This window comes from Podarcis pityusensis (genome assembly GCF_964106645.2).
Source record: "Podarcis pityusensis genome assembly, chromosome: 2".
NCBI lineage: Eukaryota > Metazoa > Chordata > Lepidosauria > Squamata > Lacertidae > Podarcis > Podarcis pityusensis.
In genome coordinates this window covers 20,865,603-20,877,735 of record NC_138029.1, presented here as the reverse complement: position 1 = coordinate 20,877,735, position 12,133 = coordinate 20,865,603, and the positions used below count along the sequence as shown (strand labels likewise).

At 44.3% G+C, this 12,133-nt stretch overlaps 1 protein-coding gene across 4 annotated transcripts in view; it reads right to left on the bottom strand.

The window, feature by feature from the left end:
• Positions 1-11,120, bottom strand: part of RHOT1 (ras homolog family member T1) — a 54,033-nt gene extending 42,913 nt beyond the window's left edge. The window contains exons 1-2 of one of the 4 annotated variants that reach the window (XM_080994543.1): positions 10,813-11,120; positions 942-1,000 (exon numbers count right to left, since the gene is read on the bottom strand). In XM_080994543.1, the coding sequence (XP_080850669.1) occupies positions 942-1,000; positions 10,813-10,849 (96 nt within the window). In that variant the 5' untranslated portion in view covers positions 10,850-11,120. The remainder of the gene's footprint in view (positions 1-941; positions 1,001-10,812) is intronic. The other 3 variants (XM_080994545.1, XM_080994544.1, XM_080994546.1) reach the window with 3 other exon arrangements.
• Between the last annotated feature and the right edge of the window lie 1,013 nt (positions 11,121-12,133).

The following is a 12,133-nucleotide window of genomic DNA, read 5'->3' as shown; positions in this document are numbered from 1 at the left end:
AGTATGATACTTTTTTAAAAAAAACACCAAATCACATCAGCAACCCCCATCCATGATAGCAAAAACCAGTCAATAAAAATCATCACTAAAAGCTGGGTAGTGAAAGTTCAGCAAATGCTTGGGTGAACTGGCGCTCATTCAACCCAGCATGCTGACAGATTTTATCCTAATGGGAATTATACTAGTATCACCGTGCAGGCTGGTGAATGAAATCGATTGCCAAAGCCAGCAGACAAACAATCAACTTGAAATGCATAAAACAGTAGCAGTGCACCCTAATGGCATAAAGTCCTTTGCATTTTATTTTGCTTTGTGTTTGCAAACATCCTGCCGACAGCTACTGATCTTTATTAAAACATATTTTAATACCTATGTTAGAGTTTTAGGTGTTTGCAGAGGAGAGAGAAGAAAAGCAGAGTTGGGTCTGGGTATCTGACTGACTAACATAGCTTGTGGAAGCTGACATTTTTGCCCCATCCTCAGCGCTTCTCAAACAACCTTCCCCTTGTGACTGGGAAGGGCTGCGGCACAGGGGGAGCTGGCAAAAAAAGCAGGCAGAGGCTGTTCACATCATCATCTGTGAGTGGAGCTGAAAGTGTCTCTGCCTCGTTTTCTGCCACCTGCCCCTTACCTGTTCAGTCTTCCATGCCAACTCCCCCCTCATCAACAAAGTTCATCTGCCGCTTGGGGGAAATGTCAGCTTCTGCCACAACTGTGTTGTGTGGCCAGATCTCCAGTTTCAATCCTTCAGATTCCATAAAAACAATAACTGCATAATGCATTGTTTGATTTTATGATTTTTCTACTTCTTTTATGGGACTTAGAAAAAACAACACTTTTCCTAATGGAATTATCATGCAAACTGTTTATGAAACTGCAAAATGCCCGGAGGATGCTGTTGCTCGGGAAATACAGAGATACCTAAAATAAACACATCTTACCTCTTCGGGAAATTCTTCACTGACAAGAGACATAATAAGTGACGTCTTCCCAACTCTGGCTGTGAAATTTGAACACACACAAATTAGCAGAGGATTTCCATAACCACACATCTTATTTTGGCAGAAGGCCAGAGTGACATGAAGTTTTATTTGAACTGACCAGCAACATATCTGTAGTGTAGACATGCCCTGCTTGAAGAAAAGATTCTTCTTCTTTTTAAGTGACAGATACAAAAATAAAATGAACAAGGGGCATGGATGATTTCTAGGTGCCTTAGCACAATTCACATAAACAGAGCATCACATGGGAAAGAAAGAAACATTCCTGCTTGAGTATGAAGCAAACACTACTCTGTCAAGAACAAAACCCTCGCATTCCCTGAGTTCTGAGTTTAATTTAACAATTGACAAATTAGAGTTTGTCTTACTGAGTGACTATTTTGAAGTCTACTTGGCTTCAGGGATAGTGACCAGCCCTGTCTTCAGGTTTGCAGAAGTTAAATTTTGCCTGCTTCAACACTAGAGAATGGAGTAAATGGCTTTTCAACGAAGGGCAAATTATTATATTTTGGTGCAAAGTTAAACTGTAACAATAAGCAGTACCAAATCTGAACAAATCCTGTGAGAAATACACCAGGGTAAGCATGCAGAATTTTGACTCTTTTTAGAACGTGACAGTAAGGCAGATACTTGGAAAGCCCTTGAGGTGTCACATTGCACATTTCAAGGCAAAGACTTCCACACAACCAGGACAGGATGAGTCCCAGTTTCTGGATGTCTAACAGGGATGTAACAAAACTGGTTCTGTAGCATTTTGCACAAGCAGAGAAAGGGCAAAATGTGGCTTGGGTGCAGAATTCAGCTTTCTCAGCATCTCAATCTTCATTTGATGAAATGGCGGAGTGTGTGGGGGGGGGGAGACAACTTGTATTTTAGTCTTTGAGTTTCCAAGATAAGCTTGAAAGTATGTGGATACCACCTGACGAAGTCTCAGAAGGCAAAGGGGTTCTAAAATACGCTTTCCAGTGGTGGGGCTTCAATGCCCTGGATAGCTCATTCTTTCTCCAGCTAAAAGCAGAGGTATTAATTGAAAATTAAGAATCGTGCTAACCAAGGCATTGTGCAGCTTGCATAATTTGCACAATCCAAACAAGTAACAGAATTCAGATTTCTTGGTGTATTACAGGCCTACCTCATGTTGCGTTAGGTTCATGCTGCTTCTTTTCGGCTTGCGAGCGTGGCAAACCCGGAAGTCTATACTTCCGGGTTTCGCCGCATGTGCAGAAGCGTTCTGTGCGCTTCGCGCATGCACAGAAGCACCGCTCTAGTTGCGGACTTTTCGGGGTGTGAACGGCACCCCGGAACGGATCGTGTTGGCAACTAGAGGTACCACTGTATTATTAGTTTTTGTTCTAAGTGTAGGAAACACAGTGATAGTTAGAAGGCACAGACAACTCCATGGCCCATTTGACCTTTATATGATTTCTATAAAGGTACCCCTGCCCGAAGGCCAGTCGTGTCCGACTCTAGGGTTGTGCGCCCATCTCACTTTAAGAGGCCAGGGGCCAGTGCTGTCCACAGACACTTCCGGGTCACGTGGCCAGCGTGACAAGCTGCATCTGGCGAGCCAGCGCAGCACACGGAAACGCCGTTTACCTTCCCGCTAGTAAGCGGTTCCTATTTATCTACTTGCACCCAGGGGTGCTTTCGAACTGCTAGGTTGGCAGGTGCTGGGACTGAGCAACGGGAGCGCACCCCCCTGTGGGGTTTCGAACCGCCGACCTGATGATCGGCAAGTCCTAGGCGCTGAGGTTTTACCCACAGCGCCACCTGCGTCCCAATGATTTCTATACTTTTAACTTAATCTTAATTTTTAAGACAACAAATATTTGGAGCTTCATAATACTTTTGGGTGGCACTGTGGGTTAAACCACAGAGCCTAGGGCTTGCTGATCGGAAGGTCGGCAATTCGAATCCCCGCAACGGGGTGAGCTCCCTTTACTCGGTCCCTGCTCCTGCCAACCTAGAAGTTTGAAAGCACATCAAAGTGCAAGTAGATAAATAGGTACCACTCCGGCGGGAAGGTAAACAGCATTTCCGTGCGCTGCTCTGGTTTGCCAGAAGTGGCTTAGTCATGCTGGCCACATGACCCGGAAGCTGTACGCCGGCTCCCTCGGTCAATAAAATGAGATGAGCGCTGCAACCCCAGAGTCGTCCGCGGCTGGACCTAATGGTCAGGGGTCCCTTTACCTTTAATACTTTCGGGAGTAATATCTTTGTACAGTATGGACTGTCTCCTCTAAAGAATCTTGTGCAATTCTTCTCTGTTACCAACATTTATCCTCTCTGTGTGATATTTGGCCAGAAGACTACAGCACGTGCCTCTCAGCTGATGCTGCCTTTCAAATTTAAATAAAAGCTTCTTTCAGCAAAATCTTCACAATGAATTTTGGCATCAATTACATTATGTTTTGGGATTGGCTAGGATCACAGTATCAGGGATAGTTAGGTAGTTAATTATATCCTGGCTCAAAGTACTATTGAACCAAGTATTAGGTTACAAAAATCACCACAAAATCAACTCACAGTAATTCATAAATTTTCAATATAGAATTACGAAAATCCAACAACACAGAGATTTGCCTGAAACCTCCCATTCCAGCTGTCCTTACTGCTGGCAAATGCAGTGCTATGCCTTTGAGGCATCTTCTCCTCCATTGTTTCACAGCAGGGATGGGAAACCTGTGTTGGACTCCATCAGCCCCACCCAGCAAGCCCACTAGTCAGGGATGATGGGAGTTGTAGTCCAACAATATTTGGAGGCTTACAAATTCCACATCCCTTCTTTAAAGGCATTACTCTACCTCCATCCCTGTTCACAAAGCTTTTTCCACCTTGGGTCTCCAATAAAGATCTGCCCTGCTGCTGCTTCTTAACCATTTCTACCCCCCTTTCCTAAAATCTGATCCTCTCTCTCTTCAGGCATGGGGAATGCCCCTGCTTCTCACCCTACTGCCTAATCCGCTCTCCTTCCTTCAGCAATGTCAGTCTCCTTCAGAGCTACAGCTTCTCAAATTTCTTTCAATTATATTCCTAGACACCCATTAGGAACCAGACGTTAGATCCCCAGACAAGTAAGGCAGCTAGTTTCTCAAGTACTTATTCAGTCAGGTCAGCACATTATTCTTATCAGAAACACTATGAGGACGAGCAGATTTTGTGCCTGGCCTAGGAAATGTGCCATGTTTCTGGAACACATTTGATTTGATCCATGTTTTAATAAGGATGCTATAATAAAAAGGCTGCATTAATTTTTTTTAAAAAAAGGTGAAGTAGCACAGAAAAATGGTAGACTATCGGAAAAAAAAGAAAGGTCAGCTTTAAATTTGTAAACGTGAACTATAATAGGTTGGGAATAGAGAGCTTTCTTCACAAATCCGTAGTTCCTTATTTCGAACAAGGAGCAACAGAGACTGTACATAACAAGCAGTGTCAGCAACCCAGATATACGAGCTAAGGGCCAAATGGTTCCTTAAGCCAGGGTTACAGTTGCCAAAACAGAACACCTAGTTGCCATTTAGGGGCTAGATGCCTTGAAAGTTGCATTTTTCAATATGGCTTTTTGGTTCCTGAAATTAATTCTGATTGTGCAGATAAAATATAACGTACAGGATGTGTTGCTAGTGTGTGAAAACAGTCCAGATCCAAGGTTCCCCAGGCATGCATCTTCACTTGGTTGCAAAGTGGCAGATAGTCAGGTGTAAAATATGCCTGGCCTATTTTGAACGCTGGTAAAAAGACTTGCAGAGACCTGGGTGGCACTGTGGGTTAAACCACTGAGCCTAGGACTTGCCAATCAGAAGGCGATTCGAATCCCCGCGATGGGGTGAGCTCCCGTTGCTTGGTCCCTGCTCCTGCACAACCTAGCAGTTCGAAACCACATCAAAGTGCAAGTAGATAAATAGGTACCGCTCCCGCGAGAAGGTAAACGGAGTTTCTGTGCGCTGCTCTGGTTCGCCAGAAGTGGCTTAGTCATGCTGGCCACATGACCCGGAAGCTGTATGCCGGCTCCCTCGGCCAATAAAGCGAGATGAGCGCCGCAACCCCAGAGTCGGCCACGACTGGACCTAACCGTCAGGGGTCCCTTTACCTTTTAACAATACTTGCAGGATGAGGTCTTCAGCTAAACTTTTACTACTCCCTTTATATTGGTAGAATTTACTGTTTCTATAAATGCTATTTCAACAAAATCCAGCAGCGTGCAAAAGTTAAGCAAATGCAGCATGTAGTCATGAAGCCTCGGTGTGAATTTTATGGAGTTCACTAACAATGCCATGTGTCACAGCTGCAGAAATAAACTCAGCCTCAACTATGGCTATTAAGAGAATACTGGAAAAGTAGGAGAACCACCAGGATACGAAACACTTAGGCCAAGTGCACAAGAATCTACCTGATGGGAGTTGGCCACAGAAGCCTGTGTTTTATGTAGAAAGCCTCTAGGCTCTCACACACAAACCCAAAAAGACCAAATTTAACCCTCTCCAGTCATGATCTGGCAAACGTGAAGGGCAGAAGGGTACAGAGTGAGATGTGCTTCAGTAGCGGAAAGAAGGCAACTGAATGGCTCCCCACCCCACCAAAAACGTTTTAGCTGTTCTGCCCAAAAGGTGTTCAGGTGTTCAAGATGAATTAAAAGCAGTACTTAACAAGACTTCTGCAATTCTAACTGTTGTCCCCCCCCCCCAATGATTTTTTATACAAAACCTGTTGCTGCTGGGGGGGGGGATCTCTTGGTGTTTGTTTTCTCAAAAGCAGACTCATATAGGACATTATCCCCTGAGTAGAAAGTGCTTCTTTAGCCTTTATGCCGGATTTGGAGAGGGTTTAAGCGCTTGCAACATTAGGCAAACGCAGTTTGTCTATGTTGCATAATGCATCATTTTTTATTTGGTTCAGAATGCTTTCCTGTGGTTTTGGGGAAAGGAGGGAGAGGATGAAAGCAAGGCAAGGGATAATCGAGGCAATCCTCCTGTGCTGATATATGCCACCAGTTTTAATTCAGGTGATCTTTTATGGCTGTTACTTTGGGACACTTTTGTCTGACGCATGAAGAGCTCCAGTACTTCTTCTTAAACCTGGACTGAGAATTTGCATGTTTGATTCTATTTTAACTCTGGGGCAACAGCTTTATATATACCAATTAGTGTTACACCTCAGAGCTTCATGGCAGTGTGCTATTTAACCTACTTTCTCTGTTTTCATGTACGGCAGAGAGGCTTGTTCCATCACGCCACTTAAAATAGCATTCTGGAGTTTTCCTGCAAATCACTGAAGGTTAATGGCCATCATGTTCTCCCTTCCCCCACCAAAACAAAGACTTTATCGCCAAAAAAGAAGTAGGAGAAGGTCCCTGAAATGAAAACATGGTGCAAGTCAGGGGGCCTGAACGCATTTGAGTATTCAGACAGAGGTTTCTCTCCTTAGCACAGGTTATAGAGATGTGAGGCAAGGTTTGTTTGTTTTTTAAAGATTCAGTATGAAAAGAGGAATAAGTTCCTGAAAAACCATACGTGTTGCAGACAGACAGCACTACCCATGGCAACCCCATAACTGCTCCTATCTGTAATGCACTGCAGGTGAATACAGGGCCAATACTGGCTGAACACCACAGACGTTATATGCTATGCAAGGGGGCAATGTGTTGAAAGTGCATATGATCCGACCAGAGTGCTATCTGCAGAATTCTCACTGTGACCTTACAGGATGAATGTGATGGAAAACTGCTACTATCTTAACAGGAGATTCAAAATGATTTTTAATATATGGCACCTTTGCTCGGACCTCTAAAAAGGGTCACCCTGCTGCTAGAAATAATCACACTATTCATTTTGTATTTGATAGCCAAAACTGTTACAGTAGGATGTTAAAACTCCTTATAATGGGAAAACAGTAGCTAAGAGATGAGCAAGTTCCTCTTGATGTCAGTTTTGTATAAATAGTAGTAGTAGTAGTAGTAGTAATAATAATAATAATAATAATAATTATTATTATTATTATTATTTATACCCCACCCATCTGGCTGGGTTTCCCCAGCCACTCTGGGCGGCTCCCAACAGAATATTAAGAACACAATAAAACATCAAACATTAAAAACTACCCATCTTTAACAGTTCATACATACTCCTACTTATTTCAATCACAACGCCAAAAAAAACAAAACAGTGTCCCTGCAAATCTGGATTAGTAATATAGCTGAATACCTCAATTCAGTAATAATCATCATAATTTTATTATTTTTACCCCTCCCATCTGACTGGGTTGCCCAAGCCACTCTGGGCAGCTTCCAACAAATCTAAAACCATAATAAAACAACAAACATTAAAAACTTCTCTATCCAGGAAACAGTAATAGTGAAATAAAGAATTATTCGGCTTAATACCACACAACCATTAAATCTCAGTTCCTTTTCCATTTGAAAATCCCGTTGCCTTTAAACTAAGTAAAGTTATCCCATAACTGTCTGCCATAAACACCAGGGATTGAATCCAATGGTGCCTTTAGGGGGTGGAACAGACTCTGGCTCACCCCGCTTTCCTCCCTTCCGCACTGCAATCTTAAAATCTGTTCTGGAGGGTTGTGAGCCACTGCCTCCCGCCCACTGCAGATTCTTTGAAGTGAAACCATACATTAAAGTCTCACTTAGAGAAAGGTTGCGTGTACATTTATATGAAGGCAAGTTTATTTGTTCAAAACTTTTAACTGGCTAAAACTGCAAAGAAATTTGGGGGGGGGGCTGTTTTCTAGACGGAAGGGTATTATCATGCCCTTCTCAAGATACACAATACACACACTTTTTGGCAAGGTAGACTTTAATCCTCAAGCAAAAATCAAAGAGCAGCTGTAAGAAAATAATGTGATGCCTGGTTTGACTGCATCCAAAAGTGAGCACATAGACTCATTACATCTGTACAATGATGCCAGAACTCATTTTAAGTAAACGTCATGTTCTACATAAAGCAGCGTATAGTTTAATAATAATAACAACTGGAACACACCCACAGCCCTTTCACAATCTTAAAACGCCAACTATCTTCAGCTGACTGGGCTCTGCATCTCTGCTTCTACTGGTCAAGAAGCAGTGCAAGATTATTTTGAGCTATATTTACATTTTTATCTTAAGTCTGCAGAATAGGGTAAATATGCATTCAAATAACTATCCAGTAAGACAACTCAGAATCTCAGTTATCTTCAGTATGAGTACAGATTGTTGCCATTAAAAATGATAAAAACAAGTTATATTTAAATGTGGTGTGGGCATACGGAGAGCTGGGGGAAAGAGGTAGAATGTACTGCATGTCATACATATTATTCAAAAGGGGGAAATCATATCAAAAGATATACCTGCTTATTGCAGAAGTGCAAGTTTTGACTTTTCCATGGTACAACTTAATGTGTTATGGAAATCTAGCATAATTGGAATCCACAGAAGAACATCAAAGTGAGCATGCATACTGCAGGCCATTACATATCTACAAAGCTCATGCATGATCACAGTAGGAGAGCTCTAAGGAGCACTCCAAACTTTACAATTCAAGAATAATTGTACAAATAACAATGCAATTTGAAGGCAATACTGCCTGATATTAGTCCCTCAAATCAAATTTCAGGAATGAATTCACAATCAAAGGCAATACATCCACCCACACCCTGGACTCATTAATATAAAGAACAGTACCAGACATGTTTATTTCCTGGAAAACATGCAGAGGATTGTAGACAAAGTCCTATATAGTTGTGCCATTTTTTACTTTCCCAATATCCTTCACAAATTAGCACAAAATGCAACAAATTAAAATAGCACACTAGTCAGGAAACCCTTGTATGAAGGGAAAGTTGCGTTAGGTAGTAGCTGTTTAGCCTACGGACTGGTTAGGCTGCCCGTTTATCTTATACAGCTTCACAAGAATACATTCTTTGCAGATAACGTACCGTATTTTTTGCTCTATAAGACTCACTTTTTCCCTCCTAAAAAGTAATGGGAAATGTGTGTGTGTCTTATGGAGCGAATGCAGGCTGTGCAGCTATCCCAGAAGCCAGAACAGCAAGAGGGATTGCTGCTTTCACTGCGCAGCGATCCCTCTTGCTGTTCTGACTTCTGAGATTCAGAATATTTTTTTTCTTGTTTTCCTCCTCCAAAAACTAGGTGCGTTTTGTGGTCTGGTGCGTCTTATAGAGCGAAAAATACGGTATTTTTTATCACAAGGAAACACGACTTTATTTGCATACGTTTGTGGAACTGCTTTAAAAGTAAATCAATCACAAATTTTCAAGACAGCTGTTAAGCAGAAAGGATTCTCATAACAGATTGCCACTTTCAAACAATCTTTATAACCATCTGCATTTTGATTCAGCATGAGTCAGTAATGTGTCAGGTAGAAATCACAGACTGAGCTAAGGCTAAGTTTAAATAACGAATGAAAGACTATCTATAGCAATCTTTCCCAGTGTGAGACAGCTGACCTATTGGAGAGGAAACTTGGTGAGGAATATTGGGAAGAATTACCGCTGTCAGACTTCCTCATAAGACACTAGTGACTGAAGGTGCTTGGTCTGACAGCAAGAATATGAAGACAGAAGAAGCGCTGGAATACACAAACAAATACAATGCCCCACCACACCAAAGTAAAAATTGAAACACTAGTCTTTTCCCCCCCAGCGAGTAGAACAGATTGTAAAAGGGTTACTTCCCTTCCCAACCACTTAGGAACATAGGAAGCTGTCCTGTACAGATTCAAGCCATTGGTCCACCTAAGTCAGGAGCAGAAAGGTGGGTGAGGGGATGTTGCTGAACTACAACTCTCATCAGCCCTAGCAACAATGGCAAATGGCAAGGGATGATGGGAATTGTAGTTCAGCAATATCTGGAGGGCTAAAGGCTCTCCACACCTGGTCTACATCAGGCAGGAGCCTCTCCCAGCAGTACCAGAAGATACTGGGAGTTGAACCTGCAATCTTCTGTGTGCAAAGCAGTTGTGCTGAGGCCATGGAAATTCCAAAAAGAGTGAACCACCAAAAAAAAAAGTTAGAAAATCATTCCCTAACTTCCTATTCTGAAAAGCAACTGTTTTATTTACCTCTCCTTCCAGGATTTATGTTGGGGGGGGGGCAGGACACACACCTGTCCTCCTCCTCTGTCTGGCTCTGTCTAGCACATTCGGAATGAAACGTCTCAACAGCAGTTGTTTTAAATTTTCTTCCGACCCCAAGCACTCAGAAAAACCCGCCAACATCTTTCTACGATTCCTACTTTTGGTTAAGTATTTTATTCACTTATTTACTTGATTTAGCGAGGCGCCAGCTATGCCCATGTTCCTTATGTGCCACCCACTTTTTGCCCTGTTCCTCAGCCATCATTCCCACCACCCCCCACTGCCCATTTGACCAGCCTCTCCTCATCCTGTCCCTGCCCGAGTCCTGCAAAACTTTCTTTTTCTGCATCTTCAGCCTCCCCCCTTCGCGCTCTTTCCAATCCACCTCCCGTCCTCTTTTAGGTATTCTCACACACCCCAAACACACACACACATATCCCTGTTTGTCCCAGGCGCCTCTTTTCCTGGACTCCCTTTTAAGTGAGCCCAGGTAAGCCTTTCCCTTGCCCAGACAGACAGAAAATCTTCCATAAAAACAATTTTTGGAAAAATAAAAAAGCCACGTGCGCCCCAAACTCCCCCCTCCTTCGCCCCCTCCCCCCCCAGCACCCCCCTCCCCGTTTATCTGGCCATGGGGGGGGGGAGCGGCCGTTGACCTGCGCCCCTCCCCCCTCGCGCCCCCTCCCCTCACAACCTTGACCTTCCCTCTCCCCTCAACTCACGTTCTCCCACCAGCAGGATCCTCACGTCCTTCTTCATCGCCCCGCTCCTCTCTTTCTCTCCCGCCGGGCCCTCGCAAGCCGGGGGCCCCGCTCACATGAGGGCGAAGGGAGGGAAGGGGGAAGGCGGAGAGCCCCGCGGCCTGCTGAAACCTCCCGCCCTCTCTCGCCTCAGCCAGCAACCGGCTCCTCGTTGACTCCGCCGCCCCGCTCGCAACCTTCCCCCCCTCCGCGGCCCATAGAGATGGGGAGGGGCGGCGGCGGCCGGGCTAGAGTGACAGGGCGGAGGGGAGGAAAAGGGGGCCGAGCTTCCGGTGGCCGCCATTGGAGGCCGCCGCAATGCCTCCGCCAAAGGAGCGCTGCCGCTCTAGCCAATGCCGAGCTCTATGGTGAAAGGCCTTGTGCAGTATGTTGCCGCCGGTCCGCCGGGCGCCTTCAAGTCTATGAGCCTAGAGCGGCAGTACCCCGCTTCGTTTTCGCGACGGGAGTGGAAATGAATTCAGCGCGGGAAGCTGCGCCCAAAGGGTTACGGGCGCGAGGGGATTAGAGGGGCGCTTCCGGTTGTCAGTTGAACGAGCGAGGTAACCGGTGCGAAGAAATAGGAAGGGGCGCCATTGAGATTTGGATGTGGAACGGCTTCCTAGCCTGCAATATTCTTCTTACAGAGAAACACAAAGGCTGAATTAAGAGGGTCACTCACACACACCTTCCTCCAGTTTTCCAGTGCTTTTTTTCTAAAAATGTTCAGGGGTACTCATTTTGACTCAAGAAAATTACCATTTTACATTTCAAATTGGGGAAAATAAATACAGTAAATGGACAAAAGTACAAAGATTCACAAAATGTTTAGGGGTATGCGTACCCCCCAGAAAAAAACACTGCAGTTTTCTATCTATCCATTCCCTGTGTGCTGTTAACTCAGAAGTGTGCTGTCTCACAGAATCACAGAACTGTAAAATTCAAAAGGGACCACGAGGGTCATCTAGTCCAACCCCCTGCAATGCAAGAATCTTTTCGGCTAACGTCAGGCTAGAACCCACAACCCTGGGAGAGACAGAGAGAGACGACATGAAATACAGGACAAAATGTCAATACAGGATGTAGCATTTTACATTGAAATAAGGGACAACTCTGTACTGTATTATACAGGACAGGTGACAGCCCTACTTCTGGCCAACGTCAGGGCTTGAACCCACAACCCAGAGATAAGAGTCTCATGCTCTACCTAATGGGCTGTGCTTCAGCCCTGTGTTCAACGTGATGCACTTTGGTTGTTTCCCAATGCACTCTCCACAACAGTTATGGCCAAACCTGGCCCTCCAGA